This window comes from Eretmochelys imbricata, chromosome 27 (assembly GCF_965152235.1).
Source record: "Eretmochelys imbricata isolate rEreImb1 chromosome 27, rEreImb1.hap1, whole genome shotgun sequence".
NCBI lineage: Eukaryota > Metazoa > Chordata > Testudines > Cheloniidae > Eretmochelys > Eretmochelys imbricata.
The window spans coordinates 8659188-8685316 of NC_135598.1; the positions used below are offsets into that span (position 1 = coordinate 8659188).

The 26129-nt window shown below is 60.8% G+C and overlaps 1 protein-coding gene across 8 annotated transcripts in view; it reads left to right on the forward strand.

Annotated features, from left to right (window-relative positions):
• The window catches only part of HDAC5 (histone deacetylase 5), a 108337-nt gene that overhangs the window by 69923 nt on the left and 12285 nt on the right, over positions 1-26129 (forward strand). For 5 of the 8 annotated variants that reach the window (XM_077806539.1, XM_077806538.1, XM_077806540.1 and 2 more), the window contains 14 exons: positions 4124-4236; positions 6843-6977; positions 11338-11560; positions 12350-12564; positions 12770-13051; positions 15082-15247; positions 16133-16266; positions 17562-17682; positions 18457-18506; positions 18604-18711; positions 21432-21487; positions 22898-22985; positions 24578-24697; positions 25233-25330. In XM_077806539.1, the coding sequence (XP_077662665.1) occupies positions 4124-4236; positions 6843-6977; positions 11338-11560; positions 12350-12564; positions 12770-13051; positions 15082-15247; positions 16133-16266; positions 17562-17682; positions 18457-18506; positions 18604-18711; positions 21432-21487; positions 22898-22985; positions 24578-24697; positions 25233-25330 (1909 nt within the window). The remainder of the gene's footprint in view (positions 1-4123; positions 4237-6842; positions 6978-11337; positions 11561-12349; positions 12565-12769; positions 13052-15081; positions 15248-16132; positions 16267-17561; positions 17683-18456; positions 18507-18603; positions 18712-21431; positions 21488-22897; positions 22986-24577; positions 24698-25232; positions 25331-26129) is intronic. The other 3 variants (XM_077806541.1, XM_077806537.1, XM_077806544.1) reach the window with 2 other exon arrangements.

Consider the following 26129-nt stretch of genomic DNA (forward strand, 5'->3'; position numbering starts at 1 on the left):
GCTGCTGCCTCCCTTTGTAAAACACTTGGGGGTCGATGCCTGAAACCTGCTACAGTGTAGAAGCACTAGATACTAGTATCATTAATTGCTGGGCAGCATGTTCTCCAGCAGAACTGTTCCTCGGACACATGACAAACAGCCACCGTGATGAACAAGCCTTTGGGGATTGGGCGTGCTCGCAGCCGCGGCTCCAGTCCATTGTTATTTTGCAGAAAAGCTGAACCCAAAAGGGGTGAGAATGTGATGTTCAGAAAGGAATGGTTGGGCAGGGAGCGATCGTCTTTGATTAGACCCGCATGGTGACCTTGAATTTCTGTGCGGGGCTCGGACAGGACAGAGAAGGGCGTGGTAGATCCTAAGCAGAGAGAAGTACATAGACTGTGTCCTTTCATGGCTTCACCCACAAACGTCAGCCGGGTGGAGCACTGGGTCTCTGAATATCATCACGCTGACCTGCGTCCAGCGAGATCTCCAGCTGCGTACGCAACCACGCGCCTGATTTGAACCCGCGGTCATGGGGAATGCACGCGCAAATCACGTGATCGTGCGTGCAAACAGCAGCTAAGGTGCAGTTGTGTGCATGCTTCTTTTGCTTGGGAAAGGGGGAGACTCTCCATTGTCATTTCGCCTCGTTTAGCTTCGGGAAGTGCGGGGAGGGTCAGTTAGAATTGCTGGTCTGTGCCTGGAGCCCCGGAGAGGCTAAATAGAGAAATATCTGGCTGGCGTGTGCGGGTGGTGAGTGTTGTGTGCACAATGGGCTCTGCACTGGGAGCGTCCCGTTCGCCTCTGGGGCATGGATGTGGGCAAGCTGGCTGATGCTCCCTTAAGGGAGAGACTTGTAGAACAAACATCCCTCGCGGAGACACAGCCAGATTTCTGTCAGTCGCTTAACCCAGTTGCGGAACTCTTTGGAAGGAAGTTTTTCCCCGTGTCCACACTAGGCTGGTGCTGGCAAGGCCCTGTTGGTTGGGCACGTGAGTGAAACTTCCTAGAGCAGAGCAGGCCTGGAGGAGACTAAAGCCTTGTCTACATGGGTACGTTTCCCCAGTTATACCGATATCGTTGTACAGGTATAAACCCTGTGCGGACCGTCTCAGCCCTGAGCGGTTTTTCTCAGCGTGGTTTAGTTTCCTTCCCCAGTGACATACGTGATCCTCTTATGCTGGAATAAGATTGTCCTCACGGGGGTTGTACCTGTACAACTATCCGCCGTAGGTTGCAGCGACGCTGCGCTGTAGTGCGGACACTCCCTACATCGACGGAAGGGGGTTTTCAGCGATGGAGGTGAAATCCACCTCCCCGAGCCATAGTACCTAGGTTGGCTTAACTACGCCATTCAGGGGTGTGAATTTTTTTCACCTCCCTGAGCGATGGTGTTTGGTCGATCTACATTTTAAGAGTAGACCAGGACTTAGGTTATAGCAAAGAAACTTTACTGTGTATCCAAGGCCTGGGTGATGCTGGTAGATCTGAGGATGGATTATAGTCTGCATCAGTCCCTTTGACTGTGTATGTGTGTCCGTTGTTGGCTACTCGGGTTTGCAACTTCCAGGGTAAATGTCTGGGCCAGAGCTGGTGACCGGTCCAGCCCCCGCCTGCCTGTTTCCCCTGCAGACCAGAGCACGGCACTGAATTTCCATTTGGAGAGCGAAGATGGAAACCCTGCTTATTAAGTGGAGAGTCTTGATGGTAGCAAGGCTCTGGGGCCCTGACTGGCTGCCTTAGTGTCCTGATGTTGGCTTTGACCTAGGAACCCAAACAGCTAGGATTTTCCAAAGCACATCAGATGCTGGTTGAGTGACAGTGGGAACTGCTGGGCCCATTGTGAAAACCTGGCTCTGATTTCAGCATCTGAACGAGAACTGAGCTCTGGCCCTGCAAGTGGCTGCATGCCTGCATCTGTAATTTTCACTCCATGCATCTGAAGAAGTGGGTTTTTCACCCACGAAAGCTTATGCCCAAATAAATCTGTTCGTCTTTAAGGTGCCACTGGACTCCTTGTTGAAATTTAGCCGAGAGCTCTTTTGAAAATCTGTCCCCGCGTGGCGTGGAATCTGTCTGCCAAGGCCGCCTGCCACCAGCCCTGCTGGGCGAGCTGACCCGCCCGAGGTTTATGAGAGAGGGAGCTGCTGACAGGGCATCCCCTGGATGTTGAAATTCAGGCCCCCGTCGCTGGTTGGAAATAGCCTAAATCTGGGGACCGTCAGGGCATGCTGCAAAGCCCATTCCCCTGGGCTGGGGAGGGGCATGGATTCTGTGATGGGGATTTTTAGTGATGGTCTCTGCAGAAGGGCTGGGGTTTGTGGGCTCGGCTGCTGCTTCCCTCTTGCGTTTGATTTCCTGGTTGGATTTAATATTGTGCCCGGCCCCCTGGAGCCTGCACAGACGCAGGCAGACAAGCAGGGACGGCAGACATGCACCGATTGACACCCGCTGGCGATCGGGTCCGTCCATCTCTCCGAAACCCAGGCTGGCCTGCCCCCGGCGATGGGATCCCGGCTCCGCGAGGGATGAGCCAGTCGCCCCAGCTCCTCTGGCGGGGCTGCAGCCCGCTCGCTGTTATGCAACCAAGCGTTAATATCGAATTAAAAAATTAATCCAGAGGCCCTGTAATCTGTGCAGGGCCGTGTGTGTGTGTGTGTGGGGAGGAGGGGTGGATAATCTAGGAGCATCTGTTGCTCTTTAAGGAAATATTTTGCAGGGGAGTGGGGTGGGGACAGATGCAGCAGCTGCCTCTGAGCCGCTGTTATATAACGTCCGAGGCGTTCTGGAGCCTCCCTGGGGCTGCTAGTGGTGGCAGATGTCAAGGGCAGGGCAGGTACTTGTTTTCCTAAGATGCAGGGTGGAGTCCCTCCGCGGAGCGTCAGTGGGCCCGATCCGCAGCTGCGGCAAGTCTGTTGACGGCCACGGGCCAGATCCCAGCTGGTGTAAATCAGCATCCCGTGGAAGTCAATGGAGGGATGCCGGTTGACGCCAGTTGAGGATCTGCCCCCTGGCATGTAGGTGGTGCTTGGAGATCCGCTTTCCCCCACCTAGTGACAATGGGTGGGGGTGGGAGGGGTGCAGAGCAGGCTGGGGACGGGGGCATGAAGCCAACGGTTGTTTTCGTACCTGTCTGGATTGGAGGTTTGTGCTGACCTGGATTTCTAACCTGGAGTGCCCAATGGCCTGGGGCAGCTGCAGCCGGGGAATGGGGAGGCTTGGGGGGGTGGGGGGGTCCATGCCCCCCCTGCTGTGTGGGAAGATGGGATTTTTTTCTTTTCGGTGCATTGCATCTGGATTTGTGTTAAATCCAGCAGTCTCCGTGGCGCGGTCATTTGCTCCAGCCGCTACTGACTCCGACCGCTATCGGCTTACCCTTGCTTGCACCGGGGCCCACGAGGGCGCAGCCCCGGGGGATACGGGCCATGGCTGGGTAGGGAAGGTGATCTCGTTCCAGCCGTGCGAGAGGTGGCAGCGGGACCCTTCGCTGTAGAGGGTCCTGTGTCAGGGATTTAGCAAGCCCTGAGCCCGGCTCTATGCCCATCCTTTGGGCCCAAGAATTGGGGTCAGCTGATGATAATTACATTTCATCCTTCCCTAGCTCCTTCCACTCAGGGCTTGCAAAGTGCTTGGCAAACACTACAGAATGTAACCCCTGCAGCCCTACCCCTGTGAGGAGAAGCAACAGTCGGGGAAACTGAGGCATGGAGCCAAGCAGTGACGTGAACGCTCCCCGAGCTGGGACTAGAACTCCTGCTGAGTCTCCTGTCTAACCACTAGACAACACTCTTGCACCCTTCTCCCGGTGTGGAAGGAGTGCACTGACGCTGGGGAAATCTTGCCCAAAGGCAGCGTCCCTTCCTCCCAGACCCATGGCGGGTCAGTTGTGCAGATATCCATGCCAAATTGGCTGGTGCAGATCGATGCCTTTGCTAGTCTGGCCCTCAGGGCCGGTCCAGGTCCATGCTGGATGCCCAGGACAGGGTGAGCCCACTTGGGAAGAGCAACGAAGATTGCGGAGTTTAGCTCCCGGCACTCGGGAACGACATCTGGATTGGTCTGGCATTCGGGAGCATTGTGGGGAACGGGCGTCTGTGCCGGCAGCTGATGGCATATACGCAACTCTCCCTTTCTCTTGCAGTCTCCTCCGTGTGCAACAGTGCCCCAGGGTCCGGTCCCAGCTCCCCGAACAGCTCCAACAGCACCATCGCTGAGAATGGCTTCGCTGGCTCTGCCCCCAACATCCACACCGAGGTAAGGTTTGCAGAGGGAGCTCCCCCGGGGTGGCGCTGGGCCTCCCCCACTCCAGTCCTCGCTTGCTTTCTTCAGCACGAGCCCTGACCAAAGAGCTGAAAACTCGTCTCCTCAGTGGACCTGCCCCGTCTCCATCAACGCTGCACTGATACGCGCTCGGCACTTTTCCTTGTTCTCCCCGCTCTCCGGGCAAATCTTGTGGCTGTTGTAACGTCAAGGACGTTTCCCTCTCTTCTGTCTTGTCTCTGAACGTTTTCTTTGGTTACAGGAGGGCCGCAGCGTTCCAGGAGGAAAGGGTTAATATTGTGTCGTCCTGTGGTGGGGATCGCTGGGGGCTTCACATCGCTGGCATGTGACACGAGCGACCCGCCCGCGTGTGCGAGGCGTGTCTGGGTGGATGCTAGTGGGACGATGGACTTTCTAGTGGAAACGGCGCCGATTCTCTCGCTCGCCGCGGTCGCGTGACTCCCAGAGGGTTGGGGGAAAAGAGCCTTTGGGTGATTTGGGATTTTGAGGGTATTTTTAGCTGGGGCTGGGAGAGTGACAGGGCCTTTTTCTTCCTCTGCAGTTGGGATGCTGCCATTGGGAAAAAAAAAAACCAAACGTACGTTGCCTAAAAAATAAAACAAAACAGCCAGTGACCAAACTAACCCCCCCAGATACCTTCCTCAGGATCCGAGTGACATGAGCTCGGTAGAGTCAGGCGGTCATTTAAATCTCATTCCCCGTGGTTGCTGCCCTTTGTTTACTTGTTCCGGTTCCTTCAGCTGGAAGCTGGTCAGTTACCCTTCCTGCTCCTTGGTGTTTTCGGAGGGGAAGGTCCCCAATGCAATCGCCGTATGTAGTTTCAGGATGAGCAGACGTACCGGAGCGGCTGGTGCAGAGAGATTGACGGCCCTGGTTGTGGGGTGTGACGGGGACAATGTCCCCTTTAAATCGTTAAAGGGACCATCCTGGGGCAGCCGAGCTGGGCCCCCCATGTGCATGCTGGGCGAGGACCGGGGACGTTCCACTCACAGGACATGGGGCGGGGTTGGGCGGGCTCTGGTTGGCCGACATGGAGTTCCTCGCGACCACCCGCAGCCCTGTGTCGGCCACAGCTAGTGTTTTTTGTGTCCACGGGCCCTTTGGCTGTGTCCCTGGTGATGCACAGTGCCGGATCTCGGCGGGACGCGGGTTCTAGGCTCCCACCATCAGCCTATCAGCTAGGCCCTGCTGGTCGTCGTCAGGGGGTTCCCTGGCCTGGTCCTACAGCCTGCAAGATCCTCTGAAAACATCCAGGTCCGAACCCAAATACAACCCACTTGAGCCATAGGTTTGTTCAGGTCTCTGCATCTCTCTTCCCCCCCCCCCCCCCCCCCCGCCGAATGAACACAGGAGGGCGCTGCTCTGATGGTGGTCTCTGGGCTGTCGCTTGGCGTAACTGGTCGTGATCCAGGCGCTTTGCTGGAAGAGACGGGGACGCCCCCTCTCTCCTGCTGTAGTGGGGAAGCTGGAAGCATGCCCAGGATCTCAGTTAACTCCGCCAGCCCCAGGATAAACCGGAGGGACAATGGGAGTAAGAGACAAGCACAGGGCGAAGGCACAGAGAGAGATGGGGCAGGGCTGGCCGTGTGCCTGCCCAGGGGAGTCATCCGGCGGGTCGGCAGAGACATCTCTTATCGCCAGTCAGCCTGAGCTGCTGCCCCCCGATTTCTGCAGTGGGGCTTAGCTCCCAGATGCAGGTTGCTGCGTGGATAAGGGCAGAGAGGGCGAGGCTGGGAGCGCCGAGGGGACACCTCACCTCGGGGGCTACGTGGGCTGAACAAATCCATGGAACTCACTGGACGTGGAACGAAGTCTGGGCCCTACAGTGTCAGCGCTGAGTAGGGAGGGTGCTCACTGGGGGAGGGAAGAGGGCATGCTGGGGGGCACCCTTTCCTGGGGCACCGGAGCTGAGTAGAGGTGGAATTAGGGGGAGGTTCTTCTGGGGTGCCAGGGCTGGGCCGGTTCTCCCTGGGGTGCTGGAGCTAACGTTTTACCCACCGTATCTGAATTCAGCAGGGGGAGTTGCGGGGGCCGGATCCCAGGCCATCCAAGGACAGGAGCTCGAGAGGTGCCAGGCTGTGGGGCTGCAATGGGGCTCAGCAAGTTCCTCGGGGGCAGGGGCCCAGAGCAATAGTCATTGACGCGGGCAGCGTCTCTGCCCCTCGGCTGCCTGCAAGCCAGTCCCATTACCCTCCGTTTTAGGGATGGGGAAACTAAGGCACAGAGCAGGGACAGTGACGTGCCCAAGATCATGCGGGGAGTCCTTCTTGGCATCTAATAGCTGCAGAGCTGAGACCGTAGGGACCACCCCTCTCCATCCACACGCTGCTTCCCCCCCACCCTTCCCCAAGGCCCTTGCTAGGACAGAGCTTCGGGCTAATCTGCTTGTTTGACGCCTGCGTTAGAAGAGAGCACCCCCTGCTGGCTAGTGCTGCCCTAGCAAGTCCTGTTCCTGGCGGGCTGGGGCTGACCAGCCGCACCTGAGCTGTTGCCACGTCCTCCTCTCTCGCTTACGTAGCTTTTTACCCTTGTCTCTTTCTTCCCCACTCCCTCCCTCCGTCCTTCCTTCCTTTCTGCAGCAGCTGCTCCCCCAGCACAGAGCCCTGGCAATGGACGGGTCCGCTAGCCAGCTCAGCCTCTATACCTCCCCGTCACTGCCCAACATCTCCCTGGGACTGCAGGCAACGGTCACCGTGACCAACTCGCACCTCAACGTGAGTACGGGCGCAAACGTGCGGCAACCCGATCCCCCCCCCCCGCCCAGCGAGGATAGAGGCAGTAGGGGGAACAGAAGCTGCGCTCCGGGGCAGCGCCTGGCACGAGGGAGGGCGAGGCAGACCGTGCCCATGCCAGGGGTGTGCACTGTCAGGGCACACCAGGGCTGCATCGTCCCGTGCGCCAGCACGGGGCGGGGGCAGCGTGGAGCCAGTCTGAGCTGGGGGCCGTTTCGCACCCACGTCGCGCGGATGTCGATGACGGTGGGAAAGCCCGGCCAAGAACCCAGGAGTCCTGGCTCCCACACACTAGAGATAATCTGCACGAAGGCAGAGCTTTACCTCACAGCAGGGGTAGTTAATAGGCAGACCGGGGGTCAAATCCCGACCGCCAGATCCTTTTGAACGGACCCTGAAAGCTTTTAATTTGCTGCTGCTTATCATTATTGTTGGGGGTGTTTTTAAAATGATTTTCTCTGGAGTCTGGACCTTGACCAAGAAATTTGGACCTTGACAAAAAAGAATGGACTATCCCTGCCTTACAGGGTGAGCAGCACTCGTTTCCCTCGAGTTATTTGAGGGGGGCAACAGCACCCCCATTCTGATAAATCTGGGTGGCATTGCTGTAGATTAAGGGTGAGATGAGCTTAGAACCTCAGCCCCTAGTAATAGGAAAACGAGAGGCAGAGGAACGTGCTCTGCTGTGTGCCAGGGTAAAACTGAGCAACCCTGAGAGCCAGGAGCTCCTGTGTCCTGAGCCTGGCTCTGCCACTGGAACCTGGCATGGCCTTAGCTAAATCACTTAGCGCTCTGTGCCTTAGTTTCCCTGGGAGCAGTTCTTCACAGGAGCGTAGTGAGCAGCAGTCAAAGCGCGTAAAGCACTTTGCCGGTGAAGAGCTCCATAAAAACAAGCCAGTCCTCTTAACCTCCATTTCAGGGATGGGGAAACTGAGGCACGGACTGGGGACAGCGACGTGCCCAAGGTCGTGCAGGGAGTCAGCGATGGAGCCAGCAATAGAACCCAGGTGTCCCGACCCCTCGTTCCCCAGCCCTCGCCACTAGGCAGCTCTCCCTGCCTGAAAGAATTGTCATCCTAAATAGCGCTAGATAAATGCTAAGCCGTGGTTATTGTGGGGGTAATGGGAGAGAGTTGCTGCAGCTGTAGCATGGCCCCCCCCAGGCTCATGGCCCCCCAAGGCTCTGCAGGTGTGTCCAGGGCTTTGCATGCCCTGCCTGCGGGGGGAGCTCCTAGGAGATTCTCTTTGCAGCTTACGCTAGTGTCGCCAGGGGCCCCCCTCTGATCTGCCACCCTCCCCTCTGCAGGCCCATGCGCTCAGACCCCCATGCATGGCCAGGTCCCAGAGCAGAGCTGCAAACCCTGGGATCTCAGTGCAGCCTGGAACTGGGACCGTAGTTTGGGGGCCAGCGTGCATTGGGGGCCAAGGTGTGGGGACTTCCAGCCTGGTCAGGGTGGGGAGTTTTCTGATCACCCACAAATGGGTCTGGGTCTGTGAACCTGCTAGGGGTGACTCGGCCCCGTGCAGCCAGAGGGGGGTGTGGGGCTGTTCGCCTGGCCTGGGGATGTGCCCTTAGGGTGAGCTGGGCTCCAGACAGAGAAGCCCCTTGCGACTGGCCGCGTCTGGCCGCTCTGCAAAGCCCAGCGTCTCGCTGGGACCCCACTGTCCCACCGGCGGGTCAGGCTGCTTCCACCCCCAGGGAGGGAGGCACTTCATCCAGACAGGCCAGGCTGCTTTGGGGACCCGGTTCTGACCCGGCTGATTCTGCGCAAGCCCTGGGCTGAGGGGCCGACTTCAGTTCTGTGGTGCTGGTACCGGCCGGAGCCTGCTCCGTCCCCCTTGGCCTGGTCCCACTGGCTCCCCTCTCTGGGGTGCTCAGCGGGTCGGACCCTGCTCCTGTCAAATGTGGCTGTACCGGGGAGGCTGAGTGCTCACCCCACCACACGCACGTCCATCAGACACACACACACACACACACAGGTCCATCGGCCACCCCTCCACGCCCCCACAGGTCCATCACACGCCCACACCCACACACGTACATCACACACACACACAGGTCCATCTCTCTTTCTCTCTGTCTCTTTCTCACACAAACACAGGTCCATGAGACACACCCACACCCACAGGTCCATCCCACACCCACACACGTCCATCACGCACACAGACAGGTCCATCTCTCTTTCTCTCTATCATACACCCACACCCACAGGTCCATCACACACACACACACAGAGGTCCATCTCTCTTTCTCTGTATCGTACACCCACAGGTCCATCGCACGCCCACACCCACACACGTCCATCACGCACACACACAGGTCCATCTCTCTTTCTCTCTATCTCTTTCTCACACAAACACAGATCCATCAGACCACCCACACCCACAGGTCCATCCCACACCCACACACATCCATCACACGCACACAGAGGTCCATCTCTCTCTCACTCACACACACACACAGGTCCATCACTCACACACACACACACACACAGGTCCATCACACACACACACACACACACACAGCCATCACGCCCCACCCATCACACTGCCCTCACCAAACAGCCACCCGTCACACACAGGTGCTATTGAAGAACCCACCAGGTACCGGTGTGGAAAGGCCTTTGCAAACCTGGCACTTTGGAGTCTTGGTGGCATTTAGGGCCCTAAGATGGTTGGGCTCAGTACGGGGGGTAAGTGGGTAAAACTCTCCGGCCCCCTTGTTTGGAAATGATTGTCCTTCCATGCAGCCCACTCCTTCTCTTCATTACTGTCTCCACCCTGTCCCGCACATCAAACAGTCGGGGCGTCCGTCACCTTTGACTTTCCTTAGCTGCTTGTGGCTCTGTTGGTTTTAAACTGTAATTAGCAAATCCGAACAAAGAATAATACTGAAGAAATCAACTGTTCCCTGAAAAAACAACAGCCTGGCTTGAGGATGGGCCCACGGCTGCAGAATGGGTCCTTGCCCACATGTGGGGACCGCGGGGTTCGGTCAGCTTCCCCCAGTTGCTGTCACATTTTTGCACGTGATTTCCTCCCCTCTTTTCCATCTCTCCCCGCAGGGCGGGAGGAGGCTGCAATGGGGCGAATGCAGGAGAATGGGGACTTAGCCCGGTCTGGGCTCGAGGCTGGGAGGAGTGGGGCATTCGCTGTCTCGTGTCTCGCGGGTGTTATCCCACTGCTCCGATTCTTGCATGCCGGGGCGACGCCCGGGAGAGAGCAGAGCTGCGGGGCGGGGGGCTGCAGGGCAGGGTTCAGGTGCGTTGGCAGAGCGGGGTGTGCAGAGGGGCAAGTGCAAATATTGAAGATGCGTTGGCAGAGTTCGCTGCATGCTCCACCCGTGCCCTGTGCTCCTGTGAGCAGCTTACGCAAAGTGGAGACCTCGTCCCTGAGAGCCGAGGGGCCTGAGAGCCGAGGGGCCGACTGGGAAGGGGCTTGGCGGGAGAGGGATTCGTCCTGCCCGGAGACAAAGCCTGCTCCTGGGGTTGGAGCCAAGAGGCCGCTGGTCACTCCAGTTTCCTTGAGCCGAGTGAGGCCGGGTGTCCAGCCTGGGTCTGTCTTGAATAGTGGTTTTCAACCTGGGGTCCGTGGAGCCCTGGGGGCCCACGGACTATGGCTAAGATTTCCAGAGGGGGCCGCGCCTCCCTTCGAAATTTTGTAGCGGTCCACACATGAAAAAAGGCTGAAAACCCCTGGCGGGGGACCGTTGAGAGCCCAAGATTTCAGGCCTGCGGCAGCGTGGGCATGCCAGGCGTGGCTCTGAGGTGGCGGGAGCCTCCCTGGTGGTGTTCGTGGTTGTGACGGCGGTGGGCAGAGCGGGCCCTTCAGCTCAGGCTGGGGGTGTCGGCCCAAGGGCTTAACCCTCTTTAATGCGGATGGTTCCAGGCAGATCTAGGATGGGCACCCAGCTGGCCGGTGCCACTCCTTGAGCCGGGCGTGACTGCAAGCCCATGGCAGCCATGGGTGGGCACGCTGGCCACCAGCCAAGGTGCACAGGGCATGGGACATCTTTGTCAGCTCCACCTTCACTGGGGCAGGGCTTTGCAGCCATCTGGGGAGGGGAGCAGAGATGGGGACAGACCCGGATGCGGGTTACTTCATTCATGGTCCTAATACCCCCCTTCCCCATTGGTAAGCCCAATGGGTTTGTGGTCCACAGGAGACCCTGCTGCCCCCGCCCTGGCTGGGAGCCCTGAGCAGACAGAGGTGTGTTTGTTGGGGGGGAAGGGGACATGATCGCGCCCCCCTGTGCCTGGCCAGCTTTCAGGAGCAGGGCAAAGGTCTGCAGAGGAGCAGCCCCCCCCCCCCGACACTCTCTCTTCTCTCTCCTTCCCCCGCAGGCTTCCCCGAAGCTCTCCACCCAGCAGGAGGCGGAACGCCATGCCATCCAGTCGCTGCGCCAGGGCGGGGCCCTCACGGGCAAGTTCATGAGCACCTCGTCCATCCCCGGCTGCCTGCTGGGGGTCGCCCTGGAGGGCGAGACCAACAGCCACGGGCACGCCTCCCTGCTGCAGCACGTGCTGCTCCTGGAGCAGGCCCGCCAGCAGAACACGCTGATCGCCGGTGAGGGCGGGCGGGGGGGCCCAGGTCATGCTGGGGGAGGGCAGAGGGCCATCACCGAGGGATCTTGGATACAGCTGCCCTGAGACGGGGCTTGGTATCGTTCGGACGCCCAGTCCCCGGCTCTAACCACTAGGCCAGAGCTGGGAACAGAGCCCGGCGTTCGGACGCCCAGTCCCCGGCTCTAACCACTAGGCCAGAGCTGGGAACAGAGCCCGGCGTTCGGACGCCCAGTCCCCGGCTCTAACCACTAGGCCAGAGCTGGGAACAGAGCCCGGCGTTCGGACGCCCAGTCCCCGGCTCTAACCACTAGGCCAGAGCTGGGAACAGAGCCCGGCGTTCGGACGCCCAGTCCCCGGCTCTAACCACTAGGCCAGAGCTGGGAACAGAGCCCGGCGTTCGGATGCCCAGTCCCTGGCTCTAACCACTAGACAACACCCCTCTGTGACAGAATCGCCAGCCTGGGGGGGGCCAAGCTGGAGGCAGGCCAGAGGGGTCGTGGGATGGATAGCCTGCTGGGAGGGGGGGCCGCCTTGCAGGCGCAGCAGGGGGCCGGGGCGCAGGGTTCTGTTCCCGGCCGTGCCCCCGCCCTGCTGCCTGGCGTCGCCCTTTGCGTGTTTAGCGGCGTGGCGACATACACGCCAGGAGCAAGGCCGGCCGCCTGCGCAGTGACCAGCGCGGGGGGGGGAGAACCCAGGCGTCCTGACGCCTTGACCAGCAGCCCCCCGTGCGGCGGGCTCAGCACTTCCTGCGTCCCGCTTGACCCTCCGCCCGGGTGCTCTCTCCTTCCAGTGCCGCTCCATGGCCAGTCCCCGCTGGTGACGGGCGAGCGCGGGTCCACCGGCATGCGGACGGTCAGCAAGCTGCCCCGGCACCGCCCGCTGAGCCGCACCCAGTCGTCCCCGCTGCCCCAGAGCCCCCAGGCCCTGCAGCAGCTGGTCATACAGCAACAGCATCAGCAGTTCCTGGAGAAGCAGAAACAACAGCAGCAGATCCAGCTTGGCAAGGTTGGCCGGGGGAATGGGGCGGGCGGGGCGGGGCGGGGCGGCTTGCGGGGCATGGGCGGATTGAGCCTGTCAATCACCAGAGAAAGCCCCCCTCCCCTTGGGCCACCTGCGAGGCAGGGGGCGTATCAGCTGCCGTACGTGGCCCCGGGCGCCAACCCCTTGTGCCCTTAGACGGCCCCAAGAGCCCTTGCCCCTCTCTTTAAAGATCATCACCAAGACGGGCGAGCTGCCCCGCCAGCCCACCACGCACCCCGAGGAGACGGAGGAGGAGCTGACGGAGCAGCAGGAGGCGCTGCTGGAGGACAGGGTGCCCCTGGGGCCGGTGGCCTTGGTGGTGGACGGCTCGCCGGAGAGCGAGAGCACGCAGGACGAGCTGGAGGAGGACGAGGGCGGCGAGCCGGTGAAGGACGACGGGGGCGCGAGCGGGGATGAAGAAGAGCCCATCGACTCACCGGAGGTGGAGGAGCTGGGCATGGCTTACAAGCAGGTGAGCCCCTCCCACTGCTCCCCTAAGTGAACTCGGGTCTCCTCTACCTTATGCATCATCTGCCAGGAGAACGGCCCCTCTCTTTAGGCTGACAGGTGGATTCGAACCCAGGACTGTCAGCGCTAAGGCCTTGTGCCTCTACTGCTTGGGCTAAAGGAGTGACTCCCCCAGCTGGCACCTGTAGTAGGCTCTTATCCTCTTCTGTGCTCCAGCCACCAGAGGGCGACGCTGTGCTAGTGGGGGATGTGCCACCATAGGTGGGACCCCTGGGAGGAGGGGGCAGCCGTGGGAGATGCTCGCCCCAAATGTTTACTCCAGCTGCAGCGTGTGGCTGCAGGGGTCACGCCGTTCCAGCCTGCACAATGGGTAGGGGTGGGGCAGCTGTTTGCCCTGCAGATCCTTCCAGCCCGCCTTGATCCAGGCACGTATCCTTGGCCCATCACCATGTGGGTCCGGATCCCAGCTTTCCCCATCCCCCATTGAGGGGTTTGGCTCAGGCCCCCAGCTTCTCTTGCCAGGGTGCGTTGTGCTCATGGGGGGCTGCACCGGGGGCTCGTCATGCTCACAGCTGGTTGGGAGGGGGCGTCCTTCTCTCCTGAGGCTCCCCACCGGGCTGCTGGGAGAGCCAGGGGGGCTGGGAGGTGGGGGGCTCGCCCATGCCAGCCAGCTGTGGCGGGGCAGGGTAGTAGGCGCTCGCCCTGGCCAGCTGGGTCCAGCTTACACAGAAACGGGCTAGTGAGATCATCGGGCAACTGGAAGGTGGCTAGTGCTGGCTCCTGATGAAAGCCCCGGCCGGCAGTGGAAAGTGGCCCCAGTCGCGGGGCTGGGCGCATGAGCAGAGCCGCAGCTGGCGGTGGGGCAAAGGCCTGGGCACAGTAACCGCCCGCTTGCATGCCTGGCCGTGCTCTGGTATGCAGGCCCACCTCGCGTGGCCGGCCGCACGCGCCCCCGGGGCGCTCTCCCGCCTGATGGCACCCTCCCAAAGCCCTGCGTCCTTTGGCACGCCCCGGCCCCCGTCTCCCATCCTGCCCAGCTGCAGCCGTTCGAGCCAGCTCTCCGCGGCCCGCTTCGGCTTTCAGCTCCGCCTCTGCCGAGCCTGCTGCCTGCCAAGCCGGCTCCCCATTCATCAGCCACGGCTCTGAGGGGCGAGTGACTCATCCACACCCGCGCATCGTCCTCTTTGCTCCCCGCTTCCGGCCCCCGCACAGCCCCCCCCCGCGTCGTACCCAGCTGCTGCTGCTTCCGGGGCATGACTCATCCAAAGCCTCTCGCATCCCCGCTCCCCCGGCTGCTGAATATTTGATCGGGCGGGGGTGCGTGTGGACGCGCGGCGGGAAGGGATGAGTCTCGGTCCCCGGAGGGGATGGGGTTTGTAAAAGGAGAGCGGCGCGGGCGGGCAGGTGGGAAGCCGCTGGTTTCTCAGCGGTGCCAATGGTGCGCTGTGGTGTTGTCGGGCCCTGGCACGAGGAAAGGGATAGACCTGGGAACTGCACCCCTGGGCCAACCCATGCCCTTAACCTCATCACCGGGGGTACCTGGGGCACTGCAGGCTGGTTTCCTACAGGGTTATAAACATGGCACAGAGGAAAGGGACAGGAGGAGCCTGGCTGCTGGGCGAACGCGGATGCCACAGCCTGGGTGTTGTGGGGCATCGAAAGCCAACCTCCTGGTTCAGCGGGAGGCGGTATGGGGCAGATTCGGACAGATGTGCGAGTGCCCAGAGCTGGCTGAGTGGGACTGAAGGTGCCCGCTTGCCCCGTGCGCTGGGCCCCCTGCCAGCTGGCCATGCCTCTGCACAGATCCTGTCTCTGCCCTACAGAATGTAGAGTCTTAATAGGCAGAGCAGACAAAGGATGGGAGGGGAAACTGAGGCACAGAGAGGGGCCTGGGTGGGTCAGTGGCAGAGCAGGGAACAGAACCTGCGTCCCCGCTTGTTGCCCTGCCGCTGGACCGTGCTGCCTCTGGAGGGCTCGGCCGTCGGTGAATTTCCCGCCCTGTGTACATCCTCCCTCTGCGCCGTGTTCTGGCAGGTGTTCCCAGACGCTCAGCAGCTGCAGCCCATCCAGCTCTTCCCAGCTTCCCTGACAATTGCCACCCTGCCTCACCAAGCGCTGAGCCGGACCCAGTCCTCGCCTGCCACCGCGGGCATAAAGACCACTACGGCTGAACCCCCGGTCAAACACCTATTCACTACCGGTAAGAAGTCATGTGTCTCGCTCCTCCCAGAGGTCACCTGGGGGGAAAAGCAGCCCAAGCCACGCCCACAGCCCAAGCTCCACCCTCACGATGCTGAAGTGGGGTGCTGTTCACAAAAACGTGCAGAAGCACATAACGTGATCATCCCTCTCCTTTCTTGAGTGCTTTGATCAGTCGGGGAACCGCTAATGCAAACATTCATCATTAGACTTCAGAGTGAACATCCCGCTGCGCTGAATGGGGCAGCTCAGGCCTTCTTCGTGTGCTTGTCTGCGGACTCAGGTGGACATCAGGGTGTGGCTCATGCCCGGGTCAGCTTTGGACGGTTTCTTTTACAGCCCTCAGGCCCAGAAACTTTTAAATGATTGAGAAAATGAAAATGTAAGATTCTGGAGCAGGGTCTGGCAGGAGGAGTCTCAATTGGCCGAGACAGCCAAGTTCTCTCTGCTTTTCCGGACGATCTGCCTTAGAAAAGAGACGTCCACTTGCCCTGTTGCTGACCCAGGACTACGCTACAATAAAAAACCCGCGGCACCAAGTCACAGAGCCCGGGGCAGCTGGCTCAGGCTGCGAGTGTAAAATCGCAGTGTTGATGTTCAGGCCCGGGCTGGAGCCTGGGCTCTGGGACGCTCCCGCCTCGCAGGTCTCGGAGCCCGGGAAGAGCCCACACGTCTACACTGCAATCTTACAGCCCCTCAGCCTGAGCCCTGCAATCTGTCTCTTCTCCCAGCCGCCACACCGAGTAGGGTGGGTCACACCTGCTCACTGCCCCCAGGAAAGCCTCCAGGGCTGTGCCCCAGGCCATGGGCTGCCCCACAGCCAGAGGGATCTTGGCTGCCATGGGGTTCCTGCCGTACTTCCTGTCCCTTCCCTTCTCTCCCCCAGGCGTGATCTACGACACGTTCATGCTAAAGCATCAGTGTATGTGCGGGAACACTAATATTCACCCAGAGCATGCTGGGAGAATCCAGAGCATCTGGTCCAGGCTCCAGGAGACCGGCTTGCTGAGCAAGTGCGAGGTGAGGATCCTAAGGAGGAGGCTGGGGGAACGCCCCTGCCCTGGTGCAGGGGGGGAGGTGGGGGCTCAGGAGGCAGCTATCGGGATTGAACCTCATGCAGAACGTGTCATGGGACCATGAGCAGCTGGGGCCTTGGTTTATTGTCCCACCTCAGAGATGGCAACCGTGGCGCCCCGGCACCGTCTCCGACGTTGTCACTGCAGAGTTAGCCCCGGTGCTGGGCACCCGCCCGCGCGTGAGCAGCCATGGGGCAAAGCCCTGCCCAAGTCACGGGGCCCTTGCTGGCACTGCGTTCCCCCAGGTGTGTCGCTGGGACTTCCGGGGGCACAACCCCCCGGTTCTTGGTGTTCCACTACACAGAGCCGCTCTGTGATTCTCTCTTGTGGGAGAACTTGTCTGTCCTTGGCCCGTGGGGGGATTGTGGGACTCGGCGTGCAAAGGGTTTAGCCGGCGTTCTTGCTGCAAAGTGAGGTTATCAGCCCGAGGGAAAGCAGCACCCGGGCGCCAAGCCCCAGCCGTGCCAGCCAGCTGGGGTTGAAAGCCCCACCAAATCCGGCGAGAGGGTTTTGGGTGTGGACAGGGGCGGGGGGAGAGCCCGGATTCACTGTGCAGTGCAGACGTCGCCCTTCCTAGCGCAAGAGACTCGGGTGGGGATGGACCCTCCCCAGCTCCATCCAGCCCGGCCAGCTGCCCGCCAGAGGTGTCAGTGAGATCGGATTCCCCCTGCGTGGAGCAGCCTGCCCCGCAAAGGGGGTGGCAATAGCCCACTGAGAAACCCCCGCCCCTGCCAGCCTAGGGATATGGTGGGGAGGGGGTATGGCTGGAGTGTTCTGTGCTGCTGCTCTTCTCTGCTGCCCACGGCCTGTAGGGGGCGATAGGAAGTGCAGTACAGGTTAAAGCAGCTCTGGGGTGGCTCTGAATTACCTCAGGGGCTGGAGAGGGCTCTGCACGGCCTCCGAATACAGGGAGCACACCCCCTGCAGTCCTGCCCCACGGGAAGGGACCCCAGTCAGCTGACTGGTCCCCAGCACGTGAGGTAAGAGCATCCACGATCCAGCCACCCCTGGCTGCAGCTCACCCCGTTCAGAAGCAGGGTTGTCACCTCTGAGGTGCAAAAACCCAGGACCCCCGGGGCTGATCCTGAGCCCCTCGAAGTGGACGGCTGGCCATGTGCCCCGAGCACTGAGACAGATTTCCCAGCCCAGCTACCTCCATAAAGCGACGATCCTGGGACCGTCTGGCCAGGCACAGCCCCGCCGGGGACCTGCCCTCACCCCTCTCTCTCTCTCTGCCAGAGGATCCGGGGCAGGAAAGCAACGCTGGATGAAATCCAGACGGTCCATTCGGAGCATCACACGTTGCTCTACGGAACCAGCCCCCTCAACCGGCAGAAACTCGACAGCAAGAAGCTGCTAGGTATGTAGCCCTGGTAGTGCCCCGTCTGAGGGTGACTTCGGGCCCTGCCCGCTCCCACCAAGTCCCTGGGCTTTTGGCTACGGCGGGAGGCGGGTTGGGCTGTTCACGCTCCCTGCCTCGTGTGCACAGCAGGGGCAACGTCGTCTTCATGGTGGCTGCATCTTTTCTTTTACTCTAGCAAAGGCAGGACTGCCTAATGGTTAAAGCAGGGGCCAAGGCGTCAGGACGCCTGGGTTCTGTCCCTGGCTCTGGGAAGGGAGAGAGGCCTGTTGGTTAGAGCGGGAGGGGGAAGGAGGGAGTGGGAGTCAGGACGCCTGGGTTCTGTCGCTGGCTCTGGGAGGGGAGTGCGTCATAGTGGCTAGAGCAGGGGGGACTGGAAGTCAGGGGGACAGGGTTCTTTTCCTGGCTCTGGGAGGGGAGTGTTCCCTATGGGTTAGAGCAGGGGCATTGGGTTCTTTTTCTGGCTCTGAAAGGGAGGGTGACCTGGTGGGCCGAGTGGGGACTGAGGACCCTTTCTGCTCTGGTGAGCGGTTGGATGTTGGACTAACTAGACCAAATCCAGTCCGTTACTCCGGCAGCCGCTGGGACACAGCCTCAGTGGGCCCAGTGGGGAGATGTGTCATGGCAACTCCTACACCCCTGTGTCCAGATTCCCCCCCATTTTTACCTCTTCCCAGTCCAGATGTCGAGGGGCGGGGTGAGGGGGACCGTGCCCTCCCCAGGCAGGGGCGTGGGCTCTTGGCTGTCTGTCACTGCTCCCTCTGCTCTGCCCAGGTCCCATCAGCCAGAAGATGTATGCGGTCCTGCCCTGTGGCGGCATCGGGGTGAGTAGCTCCTCGGGGGCGGGGCTGGGGAGCTCGGGGACTCCACGGTGTGCCCCCCAGGCGGCCCTGGTAACGTCCCGGCTTGCTTTCTGGGCAGGTGGACAGCGACACGGTGTGGAACGAGATGCACTCGTCCAGCGCCGTCCGCATGGCCGTGGGCTGCTTGGTGGAGTTAGCCTTCAAGGTGGCCTCGGGAGAGCTCAAGGTGAGTCTCCCGCACGCAGCCAGGTGTTCGGGGGTGCTCCGTCACATCTCCCTCTAGTGGCGGAGCATGGCCACTGCAACGGCCTGCTCCTGTCTGTCGTTATTTGTCATACTGTAGCGCCAAGGTAAGGGGTGGGCAAATTTTTTGGCCCAGGGGCCACATCTGGGTATGGAAATTGTATGGCAGGCCATGAATGCTCATGAAATTGGGGGTTGGGGTGTGGGAGGGCTCTGGCTGGGGGTGCGGGCTCTGGGGTGGGGCTGGGGGTGAGGGATTGGGGTGCGGGAGGGTCTCCGGGCTGGGACCGAGGGGTTCGGAGGATGGGAGGGGGATCAGGGCTGGGGCAGGGGCACGGGAGCGGGGCAGGGGGGCACGCTGTGGCCGGCACTTACCTCAAGCAGCTCCCAGAAACAGCAGCATGTCCCCACTCTGGCTCTTATGCGGAGGTGCGGCCAGGCGGCTCTGCGCGCTGTCCTGTCCGCAGGCGCCACCCCTGCAGTTCCCATTGGCTGCAGTTCCCGGCCAATGGGAGCTGCGGGGGCGGTGCTTGGGGCTGGGGCAGCGTGCGGAGCCCCCTGGCTGTCCCTATGCATAGGCACCGGAAGGGGGACATGCTGCTGCTTCTGGGAGCCATACAGAGTAGTGCAAGAGCTCGACCCTGCTCCCCAGCTGGAGCACCAGAGTGGGGAAAGCCCCAGACACCGCTTCCCAGCGGGAGCTCGAGGGACCGATTTAAAATGTCTGGAGGGCTGAATGTGGCCCCCAGACCGTAAGTTTTCCCGCCCCTGGCCTAGGGGCCCAAGTCATCGTGCTAGGCGCTGTACGCACACAGAACAAAAAGACTCTCCCTGCCCCCAGGGGCTTTCCATAGCTGGAGGGGCTGACCCTTTAGCTCAGGGAGTAGGGGATTGTGATTTTTGGTGCTGGAGGTCCCAAATTCACATGGAGCTGGTTCACATAGAGGATAACAACCTACTGCTGCTAGCAACTCCGGGAGTTCTCCCTCAGCTCTCCTGGAAGAGAGCTGTGCTGTGGAGATGAGTCCTCACTGATCCGTGTTGGGGTTCATCAGAAGGAGATAAGGGGGGAGCAGAGCACTCCCCCAACACTCTCCCTCCTCCTTGACTGCGGCAGAGAGAGCTCCCCTCCCCTGTCCCAACCTGCTTTAACCCCTGTTCCTCAGACTTCCCCCTTGGGGCTCCAGCAGGGTGGGTTTGCAGATGTTGCTGGGCTCGCCCACGGGGAGAACACTCTGAGGCCAGTTGCCAGGTCAGAGGAGCCATGTGGGAAGCAGCCTTGCCTGCATCGGCCTCTCCCGCATGGTCTTGCTGATGTCGCTGGGATCTGGCAAACCAGCCCCCGTGACCCTGCCCGTCCTGCCCTTTGGATTCTGGCTGTGGTGGCCGCGGAGAAACTGGGCAGCAAAGGACAGGCTCCCTCGAACGCAGTCGCTCATGTATTTACCCCCAGCCTGCTGGCACAGGACTGTTTGTTGCCGTGAGTCAGGGAGAATTGGGAACGGGGGCTGTGTCAATTCTGGGTTCTGTCCCGTCCGGATCAAATGCACCGGGTTTGATCAGAGGCTGTCTCTATCAGCCAGCTGCTGCTGAATTCCCCTTTCCCCCGGGGACCAATAGAGGGGGACACGTCCTGGGATTGGGGGTATCCAATATTCCCATGGCACAGAGCACGCAGGGACGTCTCCCGCCTGCGATCACGGAACCTGCCCCTGGGAAAGGAATTCCAGGAAGAGACACCTGGGAAAAGGAGGCCCCCGCGTGGTATTCGGAGCTCCTTTTAACACTATCCAGCCACTGGAAATGAAACGGAGTCACAGCCGTGTGACCGGCCTCCGGGGATCACAGTATTGTCTAGGGGTTAGAGCAGGGAGGAACAGGGCCGCAGCACTCCCGGGGTCTAGTCTCAGCTTCGGAACGAGGCGTGTCATCATGTCATTAGCGCAAGAGAGCAGGGGGCAGGACTCCTGGGTTCTCTTCCCAGCTCTGCCGAGGAGTCGCCTCGTGTGACCTCGAGCGAGTCTTTTTACTGCTGCGCCTGGTTGCCTCGCCTCTGAAACGGGGCGCGCAGGACGAATGGCGGCCGAGGCGCCCAGATCTGCCTGTGAAAGCTGCTGCTGTTTCTGGAATCCAGCCTCTTCCGTGAGCAAGACTCTGCCGCTGGAATCCAGCTGAGGACATTGATGCTGATGGAAGAGGCAGGGTAGACTTGGCTAACAGGAACGGCGGCTTCCCTGCGGGGGGAACACCTGCAGGGTCGCTCCAGGGACTGTTGTGGGTCACCCTTCTGCTCGTTCTGTTGTCATTTATTGTCTGTATTGGGCTGGGAAGCCCCAGTCATAGACCCGGGCGCCCATTTGTGCTAGGCACTGTCCCAACCCAGGACAACACGTCAGTCATAGAATCATGGAATCGTAGAATATCAGGGTTGGAAGGGACCTCAGGAGGTCATCTAATCCAACCCCCTGCTCAGAGCAGGACCAATGCCCAATTAAATCATCCCAGCCAGGGCTTTGTCAGTCCCTGCCCCAAAGCTCTTACAAGCTAAGTGAAAATAGCCGCTCTAATTTCACATCCCCTCCCGACGTTTCCGGCCATCCCCGAGTCTGGCCCGGCCTTTCCTGAGCACCGTTAGAATGGGGTGCGGGAGTTTCTAACCTGGCTCGCTCCTTTAACCCCCCGTCTCTCTGGTTCTCTGTGCAGAATGGATTCGCCGTCATCCGGCCCCCGGGGCACCACGCGGAGGAATCGACGGCCATGTAAGTAAGGGCAGAAGTTTGTTCCCTTCCGTCCTGGCAGGCAGGGGAAAGGGGCGAATGGCAAAGTGACCCAGAAGGGCTGGTGTCTGCCCAATTCCAGCCTGGAGTTCTCACCCCATCAGGGGGGCGCAGTGTCACGTGGCTGGGGGGCTATCGGGTTCTAACCGAGATCAGTCCGCTCCAGCCCTGGGGTGAGATTTGGGGCGCCCCGCTAGAGATGCCGCCAAGGGGCCTGGTACTCAGGAAGTGCCTGCCCCTTGGAAGTGTCCTGAGCTGGGCACTCAGAATCCCTCTTTGCCCGGCTCCAGCATGATTCAGCAAAGGGGCCAGGACCTGATTTGGTCTCATCTCCACCAGCCAGGCTAGATCCGTTCTGTGCCAGAGGATCTGCGGGGGCCCCCCTTTCACCTGCATCTCCAGGGAAATATTACGGGTGTGTGGTGGCTGGCATGGCTAGAGGAGGGCATGCCCCTCCCTTGCAGGAATAAGGAGGGACCCCTGCCAATGTCAAGGTAGAAACCGTCCAGGCTTTGTCTGGGTGATGGATGAATCTGGGGTAGCATCGGCTATGTTTAAACGAGAGGTGGGGGCTCAAGCTACAAATCTGGGTCTGGATTCACTCCTGTCCTGGCCAATTTGTCCCACTTGCATGGCACAAAGCAGTGGACTCTTGGCCCTCACTGGCCCACGAGAATTCCCATGCGGTGGGGGGCCCGTCAGCTGGCACAGGGGGTGGGGTGGAGCAGCCGCTGATTCGAACTCAGTGTACGATCCCAGACACCTCGCAAGCTGGTATAAATTAGAGCAGCCTGTGAGCTGCTCTAAGTGATGGCAAGAGACTGGGACCAGTGGAGAGGCCCTCGGGAAACCCTGGAGGGGAGCTGGCCCCTTGCGCTGAGCTGAGGGATGTTGTCACAGGAAAGATTCAGGGCCCGGCTCTGGTCCCATCTTTCGTTCTAGCAGCTGGGACTCTAGGCCGCTTTCTCTGTCCAGTGCAGGCAAAGAGTATGTTCTGGGCCCTGTCCCAGCCCAGCACATCACCAACCCTCCCCCTGCCCCGCACGCCCAGTCCCCAACCCCCTGGATGATTGCCGGAGCATTTATGTGACCTGACTTTTGGGGGGCCTGTCTCCCCAGCCGTCATTCCCGGAGCACTGCCCTGCTGCCGGCTTTTACCCACCATGTCCTGTCGCTCTGCCCCGAGCAGGATGAAATAATGCTTGGTGCTCTCCGGGTGCCAGGGCTTCCCCAGTGGCATGGCACTGAGCCAGTGGAGCGGTGGGGGGCCTGGAGAGCAGAGAAGCCCTAGTGTAGATGCAGGCAGACCAGTGGGGCCAGTTCCCCGCTGCCCTGGCGCTCACGCTGGCTAGGAAGCCGTAACCACATCTCTCTCCTCTCCTGCCTCCTCAGGGGCTTCTGCTTCTTCAATTCCGTCGCGATCGCTGCCAAACTCCTCCAGCAGAAGCTAAGCGTCGGCAAGATCCTCATTGTGGACTGGGTAAGGAAGGCGGCCAGGCCAGCTAGAACATACCTCCCATTGGCTGGGAACCGGATTCCTGCTCCCCTTGCAGGGGCTGGGTCCTTCTCTCTCCAGCCAGCCCTGCAAGAGAAAAAAAATCCCCTGCCTTTGGCTAGCTTTTGCCCGGCATGATGGAGAACGAAGGGGGTTGCGGGGTTGACGGTGTGGACGCAGCCCCTTCCCTTATTCCAGCCCCCCTGCAGTTTTGCTGTGTAGCTGCATCTACACTACGGTCTCTAGCCGGCACAGCCATGTCAACCAGGCTTCACGCCTCTTCACGCCCCTGCTTGCCATAGTTACGCCAGCAAAGGGCTGTAGGGCAGACCTGGCCATGGCTAGATCCGGTCAGTCCTCTCCCCGACACCCGGGGTTCACCTCGACTAGCTGCCCCAAGGTCAGAACTAGGGCACCTGGGATCAGACAGCCGGACAGCTGATGAGTTAGCATCGGGGGCTGGAACTGCACCTTGCTTTGCAGTGAAGACCCAGCCCCTGGCCTGGTCCCACATCCAAGTTTTGGACCGGTACAGCGTTGTCCATCTCAAGCCCTGGTTTGGTTAAAACCCTGGCTATAAAACCCCGCTTCCTCTCAGCCCAGCCAGGCTCCCTGTCTCCAGACGCTAGACAAGCTGAGTTACTCATTCAAAACACAAGCAGAAACAACCCCTCCACCCCCCCGCCTCCCAGAGCCGACTCTGTTCAGAAGCTAAAGAAGACCCCAAGCCCCAGGATTTATGTTGCTTTCCCTTTGCAGGTGGTTTCAAAGCCCGGAATGGGTGACAGCCAGCTACCCGTTCTCTGTACCACTCCCATCAGAGACGCTTCTCGCCCCCACCCCTGCAAATGTGGCCAAGTTCTTTAGCACCTTAAATCCTTTCCCTTGTAACTGACACGGCCATCCAAACCACGAGGCCCTCAGCTAAGTAAACCCAGGAGGTTCGCCGCACTAGACTGACGTGGAAAGCAAAGGGTGTGGCAAAAGAATCCCGCTAACGGCTTTCTCTTTCCACTCCCGCCCCCACCTGTCGCCCCCTCTTTGGGCCCCCGTCAGCTTTTCCCTCCTGGTACGAAGATGTTTGCGGGGAGGGCTAAGAACGCAGGTTGCAGGAGCGAGTAACTGCACCGACTGTTCCCAAGGGCGGCTATAGTCAGTGCACGTGCGGCTGCATTTGTGTGCACGGTTGCTGCCTGTTCTCGGGTGCCATCATTAGCCTCCAGAGTTAACGCCCGGTAGAGACAAAAGGGGTCTCTGGTCACGGCTGCTGCCCTACACCGTGGCCTCATCGGGAAGGTTTAGGGGCTGGAAAGTCGCTCGCTGTTTCCCGTGGAAGCAGGCTCGGCTCTTGCCAGGGGGGCATTGGGTACAGCAATCGGGCACCCCTGCCATAAAGGGGCAGCTGAAAAGGGCCGGAGGGAGGGTGGCCGCTGGGATCCAGTCAGCCCCAGTCCTGGTGGAAGCTCGTTTGTATCTACCGGTCTCTGCATCAGCACAGGGAGGCCTTTGGCCAGACCCGACCAGTCCCCACCCTCCCGTCAACGGGGGAGCCCCCTAACCGTCTGTGCTCCCCGCAGGACATTCACCACGGCAACGGCACCCAGCAAGCCTTCTACAGCGACCCCAACGTGCTGTACATCTCCCTGCACCGCTACGACAACGGCAACTTCTTCCCAGGCAGTGGGGCCCCCGAGGAGGTGAGCGCAGGGCCCGGGGGGGCTCTGGCCAGGGAGGCCCAGTGCGCGCGGTCTGGAGGGCGTCTGGTGACGGGGCTCAGCGCGTGAGCTGGGTCTCTTGTCCGAGGCCCCAGCGGGGGAGCCTGTCCCAAGGCAGGCGGAGGCATCAGGGTGGGGGTTGCAGAAAGGGGGTCTGAGGCAGGACTGATGGGGTGTGGGGCGGCTGTCGGGCCCGTCCGCCATCAGGTAGGGCTGGGATGTGACAGCTCCCAAGGATCTGACCCAAGGGCATTCCCTGCTTGGGGGTTATACAGTGCTGGGGGAAAGGGGGGAGGACCCTGAATCCCCTTGTAAGGCTCCCTCCGTGATCCCCCCGTCCCCTCCCCGAATAGCTAACCGAGAAGGGGCAAGATCAGAGCAGCTGGAATGTCAGAGCCCTGAGCCGGAAGGGCCCCCCTGTGCCAGGCTCTTCCACAGGGGCTGTGGGGGCCGGGCTTCTGCTCGTGGTTTGGCCCATGGATCCATGCACGTCCTATGCACGTCTCCTCTCTTGCAGGTTGGCAGCGGGATGGGGGTGGGGTACAACATCAACATAGCCTGGACAGGCGGAGTGGATCCCCCCATCGGAGACGTGGAGTACCTGGCCGCGTTCAGGTAGGGCTCCCCCAGGGGGCACCACATCGCTGGCTGCGGCCGGCTCCTCTCCAGGGCCGGGGTACCCCCCAGGGGCAGTTTGGCCTGGATTGCAGGACTCCTGGGTTCGCATCCTGCCTTTGCCTCAGCGCCTCGCTGGCAGGTAGCACTGGCCGAGAGGAAGGAGAGACAGGGCCCTGCCACTGACTCACTGGGTGTCCTTGGGCCAGTCACTTGGCCTCCATCCGCCGCAGACTGGCTGGTGCTGGGAAGAAGTTCGGTGCTAGTAGGACTGGTGTGACACTGACCCCGATCGGGCCGGGCCAGGGCAGTGTCTGCTGGGCCAGCATGGCCGCAGCCACAGTGGACAGTGCTAGCAGCTGTGGCCCTTCGAGCAGCATTATCCCCACTTCGCAGGGGGAGAAACTGAGGCACGGAGCAGGGAAGTGACGTGCTCAAGGTCAGCCTGCAGGCCAGTGTCAGAGCTGGCAATAGAACCCAAGAGTCCTGCGTGACCGTCCTACTGCCTTCCCTGCTTGTTCTGGCTGCCGCGTCTCCATGTGCCATGGAAGCGTAGCTGTTGCGGGGAAGGGGGCCTGCAGAGAGCCCTCCTTAGGGTTGGGGACTGGGGAATGCTTCATCTCTTTGGGCCCAGAAAGTGCTTTTGTTTTGCTGTGGGGAGCCGGGCAGCGGGAGGAGGAATCCCAGAGCAGGAGGGGGGCAGGGACAGGGGTTCCCAGGAGGCCAGGGCAGGAGGGGTGTAGGGGGAGGGTTCCTGAGGGCGGGGAGGGGAGGGGGGGTAAGGGAGAGGGTTTCTGGG